The sequence below is a fragment of the Ambystoma mexicanum genome, chromosome 12 (genome assembly GCF_040938575.1).
Source record: "Ambystoma mexicanum isolate Mex_15411 chromosome 12, UKY_AmexF1_1, whole genome shotgun sequence".
NCBI classification, from domain to species: Eukaryota; Metazoa; Chordata; class Amphibia; order Caudata; family Ambystomatidae; genus Ambystoma; species Ambystoma mexicanum.
The window spans coordinates 634470202-634490057 of NC_090936.1; the positions used below are offsets into that span (position 1 = coordinate 634470202).

Sequence of the window (19856 nt, forward strand, 5' to 3'; positions counted from 1 at the left end):
CCTTTGACAGTTCAGTTTAGTTCCCCAGCCGCACATGCTCACTGAGCCATGCAAGTGCTGGGGCGTTTTGCTTCGCCAGCATTGCATAGCTCATTGGAAATGCTGGCTGGGGCACTGCATGTCTGTATGTCCGAGGGGGAGCTCCTGCGCCTCCTCGCACATACGGACAGAGCAGCTGGAGCAGCACCCACACACAGGCCAATGCAGAAGGTACGTTTATGTTCATTGTTTTTATTTAAACATGTGTATGGATGCGTTATGAGTGAGTGTATGGTGATGGATGCTCATGTGAATGATAGAGTGATTGCTGTATGAATGTGCAGCGCCTTGCATATACACATAATCATGTTCATTGTGTTAGGACCAGTGGGGCCCAGGGGACAGGGATGGTATCTTTTTACCGGACATCTATCATTCAAAACCCTCTGCCTTGTCCACAAGGCTTTCTGGGGCCTCGGTCCAAAATACCTACAGCTATTCCTCCGCAAATACCTCCCCTCTCGAGCTCTTCACTCCTCTACCTCCAACTCCCTCAGGGTCAGTCGTTTATCAAAGAAACAAGCTGGGGGTAGATCTCCGTCTTCGGCTGGGGCCTCCCTCTGGAACAGCGCCCTGCCACTCTAAAACTTGAGGAGAACCATCTTTCTTCCTGCACTTATCAGACCTACCCTGTCTGCTGCCTTAAACGTAGCACTTGCAAATTGCTGGCTGCACTACCACTGTTTGTTGCCTTTATTATTTATTTATTGTTATTTATCTGTTTCTCCTCTGCTTCGCACTTTCCACTTCTCCCCCCTTCCATGCACTTTTCCCCTCACACTTGCGTGTTCTCAATGTCACTGGGCCTAGTAAGATCGCTGTTTTATTCTCCTCTGTTCCCCTCCCTTGCCTTGTTACGCTCTGAAACACTTGTGTACGAGCGCGATAGAAATAAAATATCAATGCCTGCCCCCTGGACTCCCAGCAACAATTGCAAACTGTTTGGCTATTTACCCATTTTGTGTTAAAAGTATGCTCTACAATGCAACATTTTAACCTATTATTTAAAAAAAAATTCACAGGGGGAAACCCCCCCGAACCTCCCCTTAATGCCCCTCCACTTAAAAAAGATTCACCAGCCGCCACTGGCCCTCAGACTGTGTTGGGAACGGGATGGGGGAACCGAGGGACTATGGTGGGAGCACAATGGGCGGGAACCATGGGATAGTGATGGGAGCAGAGTGGGGAGAGCCCTGGGTGTGTGATGGGGTGGGGAGAGACCAGCGACTGGGTAGGAGTGGGATGAGGGAGCCCAGCGACTTTGATGGGAGCAGGTGACGGCGCGCAATATATACTGTCCATTTAGCATTTCTGGGGGGTCCCGACCTGCCCAAATTTTGCTCAGGGGGGCCCTGGCCAAAAAAGTTTGAAGACCACTGGTCTAGGCGGATGCTCATCATCGTGGTACAATACATATGCATTTCTTTGTACTGGAGCTTATACACATAGTGACTTGCAACATGGGTGTGAAACGTGAGATTAATGATACTTCAACTGACCAAGCTCAATTCTGACATCTCCAGTGCCGAAACCAAATGCTAGTGCAGAAGTGAAAAAAAACTTGAGCAGCATGTCACCCATTGCCTCATTTTTGTTGGCGTGCTGACATGTTCCAAATGTGGCCTCTGACTCCTTGAATTAATGGTGCCCCCTTGGACCAAAATCAGGTAAGCATGATTCTCCCACAAGAAGCCCTTAAAGATTCACTGCTCTTCATTCCAGATGTCACCCGCCTCACTTACTTCTCGAGTGGGGCAGTGACCTGTGCTTTACCCACTTCCCTGAATCTCTGGTGCTCCCTTCCACAAAAATCAGGCAATACTGATGCTCCCACAAGCTTCCCTCAGGGATTCCTGGCCCCGCCTCATCCTGCTCCCAGGTGTCACCCAATGCCGCATTGAATCACTTCAAGAGGCGGACACTGACTGATGCGCCGAATCTCTGGTGCGCCCTCTGACCAAAATCAGATGAGTGTGACCCTACCGCAAGCTGCCTTTATACATCAAGAGTCACTGCATGTGGGTCTCGCAGTTACCTGAGATGTTCTGCCTCACAGGTAATCTCTCTCCCTAAACTCTCTCCAGGTGGCATGGGTGTTGTTTGCTCACTTCAAATCACTGAACAAATCCCACTGCGCTGATTAAGCAAAATCAATCCTAGCTCTCTGGCTCGGCCCCAGTCACTCACTACTGCACTCTGCCTTTCTTCCCACTCAACTACTCTAACTCTACTCTAGATTATTAACCCAGAAATGACCCCAGCCCCTCTGGAAGCTGCCTGAAACTGAAAAGTAGTTCCAATCACATATCCCCCTTTAAGCCATGTGCGTGAACGATGTATGACCAAATCAGACATTTGCCGGGTGGAAACACCTGAGCATTTGCGTGATTTGAAGTTCAAGTGGTGAAGTTCTAGTGGTGAATTTCATCCAGGCCAAATTATTACAAATCTACAGTATGAAGAAAGAATTCTGGCCAACAAAGAGATGAAATTAGAATTCTGGATAAGCTGACAACTTTTTATGATAAAGATTTGACCCAATTTCATGTCTCATGTTCTTAATTTTTAGAAGTCACCACACATGGAGTCAGAAATGGAGTTCATCAGGATCTGACACACAGCCAGTCGACCAGAGTAAATGAGTACCCCTACAAAACAACGAGGGACAGGGAAACTGATAACATCCATGCAAATACCAACACCGTCAAATGTATGTTGGGTAAATGAAAGACCCATGAAGAAAAGCCTGTTTCCGCAATGAAAACCTACATTTTTCCCTGAAGTCCAAAACAGGAAATTGACACACAGGTGAGTGAGAAAGAGGAAGAGGGAATCCATTGTCTGGCAAGAGCTTGTATGTTTACCCCAGTTTGCTTGCCACAACAATCACACTCACATGGGTGTAATTTTAGGGGGGGACAAAGGTGTTTGTCCGCACCAACTTTTGTGGCACACCATTTTGTCCCATTCATTTGGCAGCGGACTCTTTCATTTAGATGCCATGTTCCCCCGCCAACACTTTCAGCAAAGTTACTCCACTGCACACTCACATTCTAGAGGAAAACCCAGCCTGATAGCAGATCGGTGTCCTGTTTCCTCCCTCCCCAACCGAGCAAAATATCTTCTAGACACTCCTTTAGGGTGGCGCTAATACAAGCCTTAACAAAAGGAAAAAGACTGCTAGGAAAGAAGGAGAATTTCCAGCACAAGAAAGCCAACATTTACCCATCACCCAGCTGAGGGAGGCTAGTCTCTCATCTTGGCTCCATCCTAATGTGCTTGCTTGGTCCTACAAACATACTCCAAAGGCAAAGACTCCTTTGCATTCTTTGGCAATATTAAGAGGAGCCCTGAAGTGCAGCATGGCCCGTAGAGAGGTGAGCTCTATGTTTTGCCCAAGCATTAACAGAAGAATGACAAGTAGGAAATCAGAATGCTTACCCCATGGATAATACCACCTATTCAGAGGTAAAGGCAGCCATCCCGGAGAAGTTGGGCAAAAGGTTCTGGGACATCAAACTTCTAGCCAATGAAAAACCAAGGAATATTTTTTCTAAAGGAACGGTAAATGATGTGGCAACCCCGCCTGGATGCTGAAAACATTGTGGTGCCATCTTATTGTAAACTCTTCAGGAGTCTTTCCCAGATCACATAGAGCGATGGATCAGGCAACATCATCACATGACCTTGGAAGAGGCCATCAGCATTGTTACAACTACCAGCAGGCAGGTTATAACAAGGTCAATGTGCTGTGCCCCAGTAAGTCCAGGCTTCCAGTGGATCCTCTAAAGCAAGCCCCAGTCCCAGTGGACCAGAGGCAAGCCCTGAAAACAGCTTAAAACACCTTGGCCAGAAGCAGCAGAAGTTGCTACATCTATCAGATCACCCACTGCCATTCTCGTGAAGACACAGGACATCTCTCCAACCATAGTCAATTTCAAAATGCCCAAAAATATCCTGATGAATCAATCAAGGTGTCGATTCCCATGTCCTCCCAGAAGACGCAAAACAATGAGGTGCTGCAACATTGGACACCAGATGCGTTGAGGCCCCCGTTTCGTCTTAAAATAGGGAATGGGGATCTAAGCAACCTTGTAGGTACAAAGACATTTCTGTTGGACGAGCAAGACCAGTACATTCTTTAATTTGGTTTTGACCATAACAAGCACAAAAATTATACAATGCACATTTGTGCACATAACCAAAACAGTGATGCTAAGATAGACACTAAAATAAAACGTATGACCATCATTCTGGAACTAGTGTCTGAACAAGAAACCTTGTGGATAGAAAAGTGGTATCATCTGTGTCAATGGGTACAAGAAAAACTACCCCTGGGCAAATGTCATTATTGAAATTGAAGCCCTGATGCATGGTTTCAATTGGTGGAAATGCCCCACCTCCCTACGCCTGTAATCATTGTAACTCATTTTAATGAGCTTTACACAATCTTCAGAGAAAAGCCAACAAAGAAAAAAGGCATACTACCAAGGAGAGACCGTATTCAGTGTTAGATCCCTTCCATGACTGGCTGAACCAATTGCAGGGGTAAGAGGCACACATGGAGAGATCTTTCAACATTTAGCAGCACCACGCACTTTAAAATCACAGGAGTGATGGCAAAGCTAAGGGAGGGGTCAGTTGCAAAGTTCGATCCACAACATCAAGAGTGGCATGCAAACAAGTCTTTCTTCAGTTTCCGTGGTCATTTGATGTAGCCGACCGACTTGATAGAAAAGCATGCCATCCTATACAGACTGTGACACTGTTTTAAAGTGTCTATGAGGTGGCATGGCAACGCTCAGCAAAGGCAATTCGTAATAAATAATTGAAAATTGAAGTCAACAAGCAGAGCAGAGGACTATGTCACAAAATAGGACTCCATGGCAAGCGATGTTGGCCCCTCACTTAACATTAGGAATAAGAGTGGTATGCACAAAACTAACAAAGTCCTATAGTGTCATGCCACTGGATGAAAGATGGGCCATAGGCAGAGGCCATTTTCTTGGTTTTGATGCAAGTGCCCTTTTAATGGGGCTTTGTGTCAGGCAGCTCAGGCGGCTGCCTGGCGTCAGTCAGCCTGTAGGGGTCGCTGTGCGGTGGTGCTCTGAGTCCTGCAAGCCAGGTCACACGCACCAGCCAGGCCTATTCAGAATTATTTTTATAATGTCACACATCAAACAACGAACGTCACTCACGTCCGTGTATTACTGCTGCTTCAGGCTGCAGCCTTTGCCCTCAGGCGGGGCAGGGCAGCAATTGACAAATAAATTAGCAACATTTGATTGTTGCTTTCAGTTTCACTTTCCCGACCCGAGCCCCGCTGGTGCCAGCTAGGCCCATGGGTGCACCGCAAGTGCGGCGTGCCCTCAGGCTATGTGCGCGCGCCATTCGGAAAAGAGGAGCGAGTGGTGGATGTAGCAGCGGCACATCATCAGGTAAGTGTTTGGGCTGAATCGTGTGTCCGGGTGTCCCCCACTGCTCTAGTGCATTTTGACAGAGATTGGAGGCAAACAATCTCTGTCAAAGTGCACTAGTAGCACCAGTGTGTAATAATAGAGACATTCATTATTAGAGCGCTTCGAAGTTGGAATCCAGCGTGAAACGCTACGTCTAGCAGTGCACCAAGCATGCCTGCCTACATTTGAAAATCAAAATTCCTGAGATTGATGCACGCCGCCGACAGTCACACAAAACTCCGCCCATTTCCACATGCCTTCGCCCACATGTTAAAGAGGTAAACTCTGTTGTAATGTGATGTGACGTCAGAAATTTGCACTTCCAATTGAAATATGCATATTTCATTAAATTGCCTTTTCCCAACCACCCAAATTGCATAGGACAAAAGGCATTCACCTTCCATAAAATCAACACGTTAAAATGTGCACATGTAAACTCCAAGAACCAATACAAAGGTTTTTCCTGAATTTTGCAGTACCGAAATTGGACATTTCACCTTAGTTGTTTTTCATCAGGTTATGTAGTGCAGTTGTGAGTTGTCCAGGCTGCAAACCTGATGGCTGTGGTTCAATGGGGCTGAGTCCACCCTAACCTGGGCAGAAAGAAAGCAAAAGAAACGTGCATTCGCATTGAAAGTCAGCAAAAAAGAATGAAAGGTTAAGCAAAATAAACGCCTGTTACTTTGCTTCACCTGCATTCTTTTTGCCAATGTGCTGGAAGCGTTACAGTCACTACTGCAGAGACAAAGCCACACTCAGGCAGGGAGTCCATGGCAGTGCAGTCCTGCAAGCTTAACAAAACAAAACAAGTAACCAGTGAAAGCTGTCCCCCACCAAAATTCTTGAGATTCCACAGTCTTTCCCGGAGACCCAGAGAAATTGTTAAAATTCCTGATTCTCCATGAAAAATCCAGTGGTTAGGCAGGTATGGCACCAAGTCATCATTATTATTATCCCTCTGCTCTTATAGAGCTCCTTATGAAAAGTAGAAAAGTAATCCCACCACAGGTAGCTAAACTGCGTATTCCACATTATTAATTGCTGCCTGTGTTACAAAAAAATAATGCACATTTGTGTAAAACGCCCGAAAATTAGAATAGGCAATGCATAATCCCTTAAAGTATGTGACATTAAAAAGCAGTATGTTTTTAGGCGCCGAGGTGGACTAGGTCACTGAACTGCAGATGTTGTCGAACTATGAAAATGTGATGCGTGAGACCTCTACTTCCTTGCATTCTTTTGATGAGGTTTACTCGGCATATGGGGCAGTGGTGATATAGTCTTGCATATAGGGGCTACGTTTAATAAGCTTTATACTAGGCATGATGGGAGCAAGTAAATCGGTTGGCGTCATTGTATAGTTTGTCATTATGTGGACCATGGGCCTCATTACGACCTTGGCGGAGGTCCATGGCGCTATTGGCACCATGGACCATGGCGCTAAGTTGCCAACTCAGCCATGGTGGTTGGCGGACTTACCGCCCCATTCCGACCTTGGTGGGGCGGTAAGTCCCCAATCCCCATTTACCCTTCCCCATTCCCATTTTTGCCCCATAGGGCATAATGGGAGTGGGGAAGGCGTTAATTACGCCACCGTAAATTACGGTGGCGTAATTAACATCAAGGTCCCTTAGCGCCATGGATTTTAACACCTGCTAAAAGAAAGTGTTAAATCCGCCATGGCGTTAAGGGATCTCGTACTCGGGCGGTAAGGGTCGGCGCTGTTTACGCTGGCGTAAACCCCTTACCGCCTGGGTCGTAATGAGGCCCCATGTCTTTTATCGCATCTATTTTAAAACTAGTTGCAATCGTTCTGGCATGCTCAGTTGTCTTAAGATGGCTATTTCTTACTTTATGTATGAGCTGTATTAAGGACTGGGCGTTTGTTGGCAATGATGAAGGGATGCCAGCTCAAGTGTGAGGTGGGAATTCCAAGCGCCTGGAGATCGAGCTAGGCATGCAGACTAAAGTTTGCAACATGTACTGCCAGCCAGCCAGGTTATACTCATCGACATAATATTCCAGTCTCTGGGAGATTTTGGGAACCGGCTTGTTTTGGTGTGTTTTCCTAGCGCCGCAGACCCTGAGTGCTGTCAAAGTGCCTCTGTTTTCTGGGCCATTTCGAATTTTCACCATTTGTGCAGCGGCTTGGTATGTCTATTGGGAGTTATCGCTGCCTGGAGTTGTCACCACCTGAAAAAGTAAAACCACAATCTCCTCACATTTCCATCTGTCACATTTAATTTCACTATTCTAACGGGGAAAGGCGTTCACACATTACACATATATTTAGCGGTGCACTGTGCACGCATTTACTTGTGGGACCATGATGCGTTTACGCAGTTCCCTTTCATGTGTCTGTTCGCTCATATGAACGCCCCCACGGAGCCTGAAACGATAGGATGTGACTTGTCATTTTTAGGGGTCGGATGTGGCCGGGGGGCGCCAACGATGCTTCCCGCCTGGGGTGCAATCTGGTGTAAGACTGGCCCTGGGCGACAGGCTTCCTTTTTCAGCCCCATTTTGAGGCATTTCTCTGGGATGCATCTGTCACAGGGCTGTAGAGATATTCATTTTCGAGTATCTATATGCTCTTTTGTTGTGCTCTCTGTGAAGATTTGGGGTCGTGCATCTCATTACTTTTGCCAAAAAAAGGAGCCGGCCAATTAACAAAGAGTATCTGAATATGCGCATCTTACAGAGCTGAAACCGACTGTTTGCTGGGAGGAGCCAGTCATACCGGGAACGCCTTCCCGACACTAATGTATGCAAACGGGGCTGGCCAGCGCGCCTTTGAGCTACTGTGCAGCATTTCCTAAAATGCGCAGGTGACATTTGGGGAAAAATGTTAACTGCACAATTCTTCGGACTCATTTTTGAGAATGAGGCCCTTGGTCTTTAACTATGCTGCTTCAGCATCTACCATATGGCCAATTGAGAGTGCATACAAGACCAAAACGAAACATGGCATAACATGACCTATGACCTACTTTCTCTCGCTGACCACATTTTTAGACAACATATACTTCATTTGTTGGAGAATTTCCTTATGCGATGATATTTGCTGGGAAATTACCCATTTCTTTTTTTTTTTGTTGGTCAATGCAATGATGTAAAATTGGAGTGCACTTATCCATGTAATTTTACTCCCCGTTGCCCCCAGCTTGGTTCAGTTCCTCATTAAAGTGGCACCGAAAGTGCCCAGAGCAATTGCCAGAGGTTTGAGATGAATTCTAAACGTCCCAGCCATCTTCTTTTTGCAGAAAATGCAAGCACCTCTTTGCTAATTTCATAATATGCTATTACGTGGGTGACGTTTAGGTCTGGACAAAGTCCAGTGGCACTTTTCTCTTCACACGTCAAAACAATACAACCACTGCATGTTTTCGCCAGTTAGTAGGTGTGTCTAATCGACATACATCTTCACTGACCCAATGCGGTGTGGCCTAGTAGTGCATTCTGGGTGCAGGGACCTGCAATACAAAAGACACACACGCATTGCACACAATGGGCTAATGCAGGCCTCACCCGGGGCTCCTAATACTAGTACCTACCAGGCCGGGTTCACCCCCACCATCATCACCATCTTCAGGGCGATTCGTTTGTGCAAATTCCACTTTTCAATTGAGGTTGCCAAACAAATGACCCCTGTTAGCAACAGGTGAAAATCTTTGAAGTATGTGGATGCCACCTGAAACAGAAGGTTTGAAAAGGTTCAGATTCATTAGCTACTGGATTTTTGTCAAATGCTACAGCAATTATACAATATGATCAGAAATCAATATAACATGTGCATTTCCCATTTTACATTTAAATGTCAATTACATCTCAGGAGACACCATTCATAGCTGCCCACTAACCCCATGTAATGGGGGTCACTCTCGGTCTTCCCTTTGCAAGCATGAAAATGTTGGCCCATTCTCATAATTTATTTATTTATTTATTTATTTATTTATTTATTTATTTATTTATATGTATATAGCGCGCAGACAGCCCAGGGGCATTGTGGTGCTGTTACTTGCAGGAACTTAGTTACAGGTGGTACAAAATTGGTAGCAGTCGTTGGCACATTATGATTGCTACAAACAGTTTAGTCGTTACAGCTCATGCCTCTTTGGTTATTACATTATAATCAGTTTGTTGGCAAGCATGGTGCTGCGAGAGACCTTATGTGAAGAGGATGGTTTTCATAGCTTTCAGGAAGGCAATGCGGGAGGGCTCAGCTCGGATTGTGGGAGGTAGGGCATTCCAGTGTGATGGTGCGAGATAAGGGAAGCTGGATAATGGGAGAAGCAAAATGACAATTCCTAGCATGGGACAGGTCCACAGGGCAACATGGCAATGCCGGAAGCGCCGGCACAGCAGGCCAGCGTGGCGCAGTTGTTTTGGCCGCTGGGTACCACTTTCATTTGACATTTTTAATTGCGCAGCTGATAATTTCTTAACACTTCTTTCGCTGAATGTTATTTTTTTAAAGAAATTCCCCCAAAATATACTCCAAGGCACTACTGAAATAGCTTGTTAGGACAAGCATCGGCAAAGCCAATAGTTTTGTCTTTTGTGTAGTCGTAGCCTGGCATTTACCAAGCATTTCGATAATGGTACTCCCTGACCATAACATAGCAACATGGTGTGATTACCTGGAGATATGATAGCCGTAACTGACAAATACCCATCTAATCCCAATACACATGCCAAAACTGCTGGCTGTGTCCGTTCTTGTTTTAACAGGACTTCAATTTAAGGAAAAGATATAAATCAAGAGCCTAAACTTACACTTGGTTAAGCCGTTTTTGTAACAGCAGTAGCACATTGACTGCTTAGAAATAACACTGGCAGGTAAAGGTTTGATGTCACTGCTTGATAGTGCTAGATCAAAGAACTTCCAGGAGGATGTGTTTTAGGTGGGGTACGGCAACTAGTGCATGGTAATGGCCATGTGGATTGACATAGGCATGGACAGTCAATGGGAGGGTAAATAAGCAAACAACATCCACCAGATGTTGTGCCTCATCACGTCATCCCACACTGATCTGTCCTCCAAAGCAATAGCTTTGGCTTATAGGCAGCTCTTGAGTGTCACCTCGTAGCTAAAACTAAAAAAATCATAAACTGCTATTTGCAATTGGTACCAGGCTATTTTATATCCCAATGTGACCGTACTATTGCCTGAAACGCCTGCGAAGGCTGGATAGATTGATAGATAGTTTGATCGGTAGTGAGACTGGCAGATATTTGGAGGGAGAGAATGGCTGAGGAACAGTGGGCGGGGCATGACTGTGGCAGGTAGTACACCATAACATAATGCGCCCCGGTGAAATGTAATGACAATCAAACAATGAAAGAGACTAATCATGCAGAACTGGGGAAACAGCTCTCAGTCCACTGTTCATATAGCCCACTTCTTTAACCTCCGACATATGGTCTTCAGAATCACGCACAGCACATCTAAAGGATGAAGTAAAACCACTTCCTAGGAGGAAGAGTCCGTGGCAAAAGATGAATGTAATATTCCACATGGAGGTGAGACAACAAGCCCAGGTACCTCAGATGCCCACGTCAATCTGTCTGAGACCACTGGCTGGAAGGAAGGTTTACAAGACAGAGAGCTCAACTCACCTCATTGTCCTACCCTAGAACGCTTTTAAAGTAAGCAGATTCTGAGTCACCACGGAGAGAGGGTCTGTGGGTGGGCTGCACAGTCATCTCACTCTGGCACCCAATTCTAAGGTGAGGTGCATAAGACCTGAATTCTGCCCCCACCCCATCCTCACCTAAAGAATTCAGAAAGGCATGAAGGGATCCCATTGCAACCCCCTAGCTCAGCACTGCTGCGCTTAGTGTAAGACAAGCATCATGCAACTGGAGTCTGCTGGGGCCCTCACAATCCAGCGGCTACAGAGCTCTTATGCAATAGCAGCCCTGGAACCACACACAATGTCTAGTGCTAATCATAGACAGCACTCATAGCACTCATTGGTGCTCAACAGAACACAGATGTAATGTTCAAACGAACGTGACTGACCTGCAGAGCACGTGTATTCATTATTTTATGCATCTACTTATGTAGCGCCGAAAGACCCACAGGCATCAGGGTGCACATTTTCCCAATTTTACAAACACAAGCAACAGGACAAGCAGGAGAAGAACATGGGGAAATAGACCCCAGCAGATTCTACAGAGAGCAGGTTCACCTAAAAAGTAAGGTTTTTAGAGACCGGCGAAACACACTTGTGTTTACTTACTGCCGTAGGTTCAAGGGTAGCGTGTTCCAGACCTTGGCTGAGCAGACCGAAAAGGACCCGCCCAAACCATGTGTGTGTTTGAAGCTATGGCAGCTGATCAACGCTAGGCTTGATGAGCGTAAAGTTCTATTAGGCTCATAAGCGGGTACCTGGGTCTTCAAATATGCCAGGGTTTTCCCATGTAGACATCTATAGACAAGGATGGCTACCTTGAACTGTATGCGGAATGGTACAGGTAGCCAGTGTAGCGCTTGTCTGCTGATATAAATATGTTCTCTCTGCGATATCCCTTTAATTATATGTATAGTATCATTCTGGACGATTTTATGTTTTTGGAGGCATCTTATATTTGCACCAATCCGTAGGCCATTGCAGTAATATAGCCTCGACAATATAATGGCTCGTGCTAAAGGTTTTTACATTTTTTAGCAGGCAGAGGTAATGTTGGCAATTTCTAGTGACCTGGTTAACGTGGGTTTCAGCGCTCAGGGAAGATTCAAGGTGAATACCTCAGGTCTTGACTTTCCCTAGGGCCGGGATACAACAGTCCTGAATTTTGAAACTCACTTAGTTGGAATTCAATTTTGCCCTGACCTGAAGGTAACTAAATATCAGCAGTTCTGTCTTTCCTCTGTTTAGGCACATCCAATTGTTGGTCATCCATGATTCAATCATGCTGTATGTGTGTTGGAGGGAGGCTGTATCAAAGTCATAATCTCCACTGATTTCCACTATCAGCGGAGTGTCATCAGCATAGTTAGTAAAGAAGATCCCCATTTCCTTGAGGAGGCCACAGAGAGGTCTAATGTGCAGGTTGAAAAGGGTGGGAGACATGCATGCTCCCTGGCACACAACGCAGTTGATGGGGACCGATTTGGATTGAGCATCCCCCCAGCAGACTGTGCACATCCAATGTGTCAGGAAACACTTGACCCACTCATTCACTTCCTGTGCACAATTTCCTAGATCTATTAGGACTAAGAATTTGATCTTGCCTTCGTCCATAATTTCCAACATGTGAATCTGACGGTCAATGAGGGCCGTTTCTCTGCTGTGATCGGATCTAAAGCCAGACTGCCTATTGTGTAGAATACAAGTGGCGTCTACAAAAGTGTGAAGCTGTGACTTTGCCACTTTATCTAAGATTTTCAAAATAACGTTAGAATTGGTGATTGGTCTTAAATTGTTAGAGTCATTCGGGTCCAACCAGGCTTTCTTTACAAGGGGAGTGATGGTAACAACCTTAATGGTCTCCGGAAAAAATGGATGTATAATAGTTACAGCTGCTAGTAAATTGATGGAATGAGCCCAAAATTGTAGACCTTTGTGAGCACAGACCCACAGTAGGACGTCAATAAGGTCAACGATGAGGAGCACCGAGTATGCAGGTGCTCTGGGGCTCATGTCCCCGCAGGGAAAGGTCATCTGCGTGAAAGTCCTTATACTTACAATGGGACAGGTTTTTTGTTGTTGCCGCCAGCCCCCCCTCCTGAGAGCCACCGCCCCACCTGGGGAAAACCAAAAGTTTATGTCCCTGTCAATGAACTGTAAACTGTAGTTTTTCTGAAAAATCTTCATCGCATAACACATTCTTGACACAGAGATACCCGCTCCCATATGCTATGCACTGGATAACAAAGAGCTTGAACCCTTCGAATCGCCATGGATTCCAACAGTATGCTATACCTTTTAAAAAGGCATTTGAAATCTGGCCAATGCTTACATGCTAAAGTGATAGATTTCACTCTTCTGGGTCAGTTTCCCTTGGCCCTATTTCCTACCTTCGCCATAGCTCTCTGAAACAAGTCTGCAGAGAATATGGTGCATTTCAAAATACCAAAACATTACAAATAAAAGATGAAACTGTGATTGTAAGCTAAAAACCCACCTGGAAATCTCAACTGTAAGGTCCAAGTCCCTATACAGCCCAATTTTCCAAAGACCTACCTTTAAACCTCCACACTGACAAGTGGAGGCATCATAGTGTAGGAACTGCCACAGACAGATAGCAAAAGGAAGATGGAGAAACAGGGTAACCCAACCTGGTAGTATGTGCCAGAACCTTGGGGAAAGATTGACAGCAGCAGGGCAAAAGACCAATGATATTCCTTCGTCCTAATATTCACCCATAAGCTGGGAATGAGGGGAAATAGATTAAATGCATACTTTGGCTCGCAAGGCCAAGGAAGAGGGAGAACCTAGACCTGCCAGAATTTATCATGAAATCAGCAGAAAAGGCAGTGCAGTAATACAATCCCCTGCACAGCAAAAATAACCCGCAGGGAGCGGTGGACTGGTCTAAAGAGAACTCTGTAGATTTCCCGGTGGGACTCTGCACCATGGGCCTCCTGTGTGGGTACCATGGTTTTCTGCTCCACTTCTCCCATGCATTCTGCCCCCTCCCTTCAATCTTTTCACATGCCCCTCATCTATTTGAAGTAAAGAATTTATATAAAGCGTTCAGTATGCTAATTCTCACTCTTACAAATGTTATATGAGCATTTTTGTTATATTTTTAATCCTTATATGGGTACAAAATGCTGTGAAATTCACTATTGTGAGCATTGTTTCCCAAATGATCTTCTGGAAGAACCCACCAAACCCTACTTAGTGGGTTGGGCTTTCTTGCACAGCATAATATGGGGCCACTTTTAAAAGAAATTCCACTGCAATTTTTGGTCCCCAGTCCACTCCTCTCTGTAGGCTGATGAGGATTTGACAATGGAAAGACAGAAGCCCGAAGGCCCAGAAACACCCGGCCGAAGTAATGGTTTACAATCAGTCCCTTGGATATGTACTTCTAACAAAATGAAGGAATTGTCCTCTGTCTAATAGACGATCTCAGTCAGGTCAGACAGCGTGAGCCCCCTGACTAATTTGACGGTCAATGGAGTCCTTTCATGTGATGAAGCTTATTCATACTAACTACTATAACTATAGACCCTGGGATCATTGGGGAAAATCTCCAGACAGCCAGACTGACTGATGCCAGCTCTTTCCGGGTCAGCGACCTTGGGGTGTTGCTGTGGTGAACAACAACCTTCTATTGCCTGTTCTCCCATCAACTTCTCAAACTGTTTTCCAAGGGCATCACAGGTCACCATTAGTGGCGAGGGAGGGTTGAGGGACACTACTCAAGGAAGGTTCTATGAATCCAGCAACTAATCCAGATTTTCCAGTATGTGATACAAAACTGTTAGAGGAGCCTGCAAGCTGGGAATTGAGACAAGCAGCTATGTTCCACTGAACCCAAAAACAACTCCTAACTGTACTCTTAAGGGAGCCAATATAGACACTCTTCATCAGGATCCACCTCCGGCCTCATTTAGGGTCCTGGCGTATCTTGTGGCAATTAGCGCAACAGGTTTCTGCAGCACGCCAATGACCTGGGTTTGGTCGTTTCCTACACCGGCAGCCCGCAGGGACTACCATCTCCACAATTCCCTGTATCTATGCACATGACGTCATTGCACAGGCTTCACAGGACATGACCCAAAAGAGCCGGTCCTTGTATCCCATAGTGAATGAATGGGTCCGAAAAAGAACAACCGGTGCTCCTCAACTGTTCATTGCACCGTAAGCAGCGTTACTCTTCATTTTCCTTCTGATTCTGGATTCTGTTGTTCTTTGGTATTCGATTTCTGCCTGTCTCCTGGGTTGCTCTGGTTGTATCCTTGTCTGTTATTCTTGCATTGGATTGTGCTGGGCCTTTTTTTGCCTGTTCTTCTGGGTTTTTTCCCTTGCATTTTCCCCAGACTGTTGTGGTTACCTGAATCCTGCCTGACCTTCTGGAATTCGACCCTCTTCTGTTTTACTGGACTTCCCAAGTAATTTCCCTTCTGATTGGTGTAACTGGATCCTTTCTACCGCTTGGATTGTTCATGTCCTCTCCTTAGTATTGCGCCTTGGGCCCTTCGTGTCAAGTCCCTGCGTTTCCTTGGACTTTGTGAGTCAGGGCTATAGTATCGGCCGGTTTTCTGGCCTATGGACATTGTATTCATCTGTGTCATCCCATCCTATGTTCAGAAACATTCTTTCATCAAGTCTAAGGTAGGTAGGGTTTTGTGGAAGGTAGGTCACTCCATGATTTCCTAATTGGGCTAATGTCAATGTTTTTATTATCTTTCCGTCTACCACAGTTCGCTTGATGTGCTTCCTGCTTTTTCATCTGAGCCCCTAACCTGCTGGGTTATTCATCCATTCCAAAGTCTTCCTGTAAAAGAGACTCACTGCTGTTTCAGATGTTCTTGGACAGCAGTGGGTTTGTGACACCATTGTAGTTCTAAAACCCAAAAGGAAAATGACTAAAATGTGTGCTCGGAAACAAGCCCATAGGTTCCATATCATGTGAAGGTTAAAGGTTATTTTCCAGGGGCGCTGGTGGGTCTGTCCCTTATCTCCCTTCCAAGTTTCATTGCTGCCCAATTTCTTTCCTTTCATCTATATCTACTCCTCCCCTTAGCTCCTTTTCTCTGTCCATTTGGCCCTACATCTACGAAGGTTTTAAACCATCATTGCCGCTTGGCCCAGCTGAAGGCTGGCCTGAGCTTAACACCTCCCTGCCGCTCATGGATCATATGGTTTGCCCGAGGGATCTCCTTATCCCAGCTGCCTCACTTCCAATGCATCACTTATTATAGTGCTTCGAAAGGGGGGGGGCTTTGTCAGCACCCTATTTTATGTTATTTGTGCATTCTTCTTGCCTGTATTTGAAAAATGTACACTATATGACAAATTCACATTTACCAAATTAGCAGTGAAGATGTTTTTCTGGAATCAATGGCAGGGTATTGCGGAGATGTGTTCAGGGACGTCATTTCACCAAAATGCCAGGGGTAGCGGAAGTGGCATCACCCGACCCTTGACCCTCTGATGACATCACAGGAAGTGATGTCATTAGACCCCGCCCCAAAGTGATATAGCGGGTAGCGATGGAACACGACATTTCACCCGTTGACAAAACAGGAAGTGGCATCACATAGCATTGTACACTATGAAAAATATAGTTATGATATCACTATATGATGTACATTCATACAAGAATGGATCGCCATATGTATCATTAAGTTCAGTGTTTATTGGCCCGTATTACCAAATGACTGTGTATGCAAGCAGACGTCCATGACCAAATGATAAGCGTAAGTGCTATATAATAACACATCATTAAGCGCTTTATATAGAAAAAATATACACCCAATATCACCCAACCTGTGTTGGTACTCATTTATCGACCTCAGAAGGATGAACGGCTTAGGCTTAGTGAGGCGTTTAAGAACAGACTAAATCAGTGACTCACCCCCTGAAGTGTGCCTGAAATAAACATTTAATGAGGCCAGCAATTACTGTATAGAATTCCAGAAAGACACATTATTTGGTATTCCTATTCTTTCTTATTTAGGGTCAGTGCTGAAAGTGTTAGAAGAAAAATAAGAACAAGTGCCTCAAGTCTTTTTTTTTAAGGGGCCTGAACAAGAAAGCAAGCCACCCCAGAAGTAAAGAGCCACAGCCCAGGAGCTTGCATAATGTTTTTTTTTTTTTTTAGTAAAGGTCGCAAGGGACACCACAGAGGTCGCAAGGGACACCACAGAGGTCGCAGTTGCGACCCCTGGCGACCCCCAAATGACGTCCCTGGATGTGTTTATTGTCTGTCTGGTATTTTATTGGGTCCTGTACAGCACATCACACGCTTCTAGGAGACGTTGGGGTGTTGCCCTGAGTGTTCATGATGGACATGGGCTTGAATAATGAATTAAACTTGGTAGTACGTGATACATACGTCGCAACAGCGGTCCTAGTTGCAAAGGGTCAAAATGGTGACCTTGTGCATCAGACTCAATACTAAATCTTTCTCAATGTAGCAGATACGTTGGGGGTATTGTGAGCTGCTCTGTTAAACAAAATCACAACTCCCAGAATGCATTCCCAGTTTAGCGCCAATGAAGACCCCTCCCAGCGCATTTAGGTCACAGATGGAGAAAAGCAGCTAGGTTTCAGAGTAGTATGTGCTGGCCCAGCAGTGATCCGAGGGAAGCCTTGTGTTTCAGTGTTACTACAGTGCATTGGCAAACGCTGTGGTATGTAATTTGTTTTTCAGTGGTATAGCCTTATGTTGTCTGATGTCTGTTAGCACAGGTTAGTGGAGGGCCCAGAAGGACACATTGGGCCTCATTCCGAGTATGGCGGTAAGGGATAGCGGCCACCGGTAACGAGACCGGTGGCGGTATTCCCTTACCGCCATACTCCGAGTTCCCTCTGCGCCCTCGCCCTTAACGCCTGCTTTGAGCAGGTGTTAAAGTCGAGGGCGCAAAGGGGCCTCCAAGCCAATAACGGTGACCATAATGAACGGTCACCGTTATTTGCATCTTCCCCATTCCCATTGAGCCCTATGGGGGCTCATTTGGGAATGGGGAAGAGCCTTGGTGAATGGGGAATTACCGTCCCGCCATCCTTGGAATGGGGCGGTAATTCGGCCATCCACCAAGGCGCTGCCAGTCCGGGTACGGCGTCAACCAAGGCGTTAATAGTGCCATTGGTTAGCGCCGTACTCGGAATGAGGCCCATTGAGTGTCCACCCAATGTGTCCGTCAGGATGTCTTGGTGGGTTTCCTCCTTGGGCAGCGTCTTGGTGGAGGAGAGCCTTGGCTAATGACTTGCAGGTAAGATACTTATGAGGTGAAATTCTGAGGCACCCATTTGTGGGATTGTTCCTCAGCCAGTGGATGTTTGTTTGTTTGTTTATTTATTTGGTAATGCACACCAAACCCTTAGGTTGCTGGGCGCAATGGGACAAGTGGACTTAGAGCTTAGTTACAGCTTAGGTAGGGTACATACATACAGGAAATATGCAGTTACTGCCACTTCAGTTTACAATGAAACTGGGGGGTCACATATTACGTATTACATGTTACAGTCGAGTAGAGCATTGGGTAACAAATACATTCAGAAAGGAAAGGCCTAACAGATATCAGGTAACAGGTGCAGTCATGGTACAGGTACAGGACTGGGGTGCAGTTACAAATCATTTGTTCGTATCCAGGTAAGAACGTTCTGTCTAAATTTGAGGTAAGGTTTTTCCATTCTGAGATCTAAAAGGAGTGCGTTCCAGGATTGCGCCACTTTGACCGGGAAACTGGAGCCACCAGCTGTGGTACGGCTAAATCTGGGGATCTGTAGAGTGTAGGCATTGGCAGATCTCATAGGACCTGTAGTGAGCCTCTTATTTATTCTTTCTAAGAGTTATGGAGGTGCTAAGTTGTTCAGACATTTAGACGTGAGTGAGAGTGTTTTAAGGAGGATCCTGTTGTTTATTTTTAGCCAGTGGAAATCCCTTCTAAATTTGGAAATGTGTTCTCTGTTGGGAATATTCAGGGCTGCTCATAGGGTATTATTTTGCAGTCTTTGCATTTTGTCAATGATGTATTTATTAGCTCCAGAATACAAGGCATTGCAATAATCCAATCTGGATATTATGAGTGCATTGGCCAAGGTAATGCAACTAGTTTCAGAGAGAAATGGTCTGCAGGCTCGGATAAGTTTGCAGGTATAGGCTGTTGTGGATGCTAGTGAGTTAACTTGTTTCTTAAGACTAAGTGTGGAGTCAAGGTAGAAGCCTAGAGTTTTAACTACGGGCATCACCTTGATAACATTATTGTCAATGTTGAAGGAGGCATAGCTAGGGTTACGTTTTTTGAGGTTCGTCTCTGAACCTAGGATCAGTAACTCCGATTTGTTGTCATTCAAGCAGAGGCCGTGGGATGCCATCCATGCCTGAATGAGGAGGTATGTCTTATTTACTAAGGACGTGTCCTCAAGCAAGTTGCCCGGACACCCAATCTATCCAACTTGTCAAACAAGGGCTTAGTAAAAATGCTGTACATGGTAGGTGAGACACATGATCCCTGAGGTACGTCGCAGGAGGTTTGTATGGGATCAGCAGAAGCTGATGGGGAGAAGACTCTCATTGTACGGTTGGTTAGGAAGGACTGAACCCAGGTTATGGCATCACTTGAGAAATGGGCAGACGACCTGAGGTGGTTGCATAAGACTACATGATCCACCAGGTCGAAAGCTGCAGATAGGTCAAGGAGTAGCATAGCTGTTTTCCCATTGTCCT

General features: G+C 45.6%; 1 protein-coding gene across 3 annotated transcripts in view; it reads right to left on the reverse strand.

The window, feature by feature from the left end:
• The window catches only part of SLC13A1 (solute carrier family 13 member 1), a 657301-nt gene that overhangs the window by 514148 nt on the left and 123297 nt on the right, over nt 1-19856 (reverse strand). For all 3 annotated transcript variants that reach the window (XM_069629100.1, XM_069629099.1, XM_069629101.1), the window contains exon 3: nt 9053-9189. In XM_069629100.1, coding sequence (XP_069485201.1) covers nt 9053-9189 — 137 coding nt within the window. The remainder of the gene's footprint in view (nt 1-9052; nt 9190-19856) is intronic.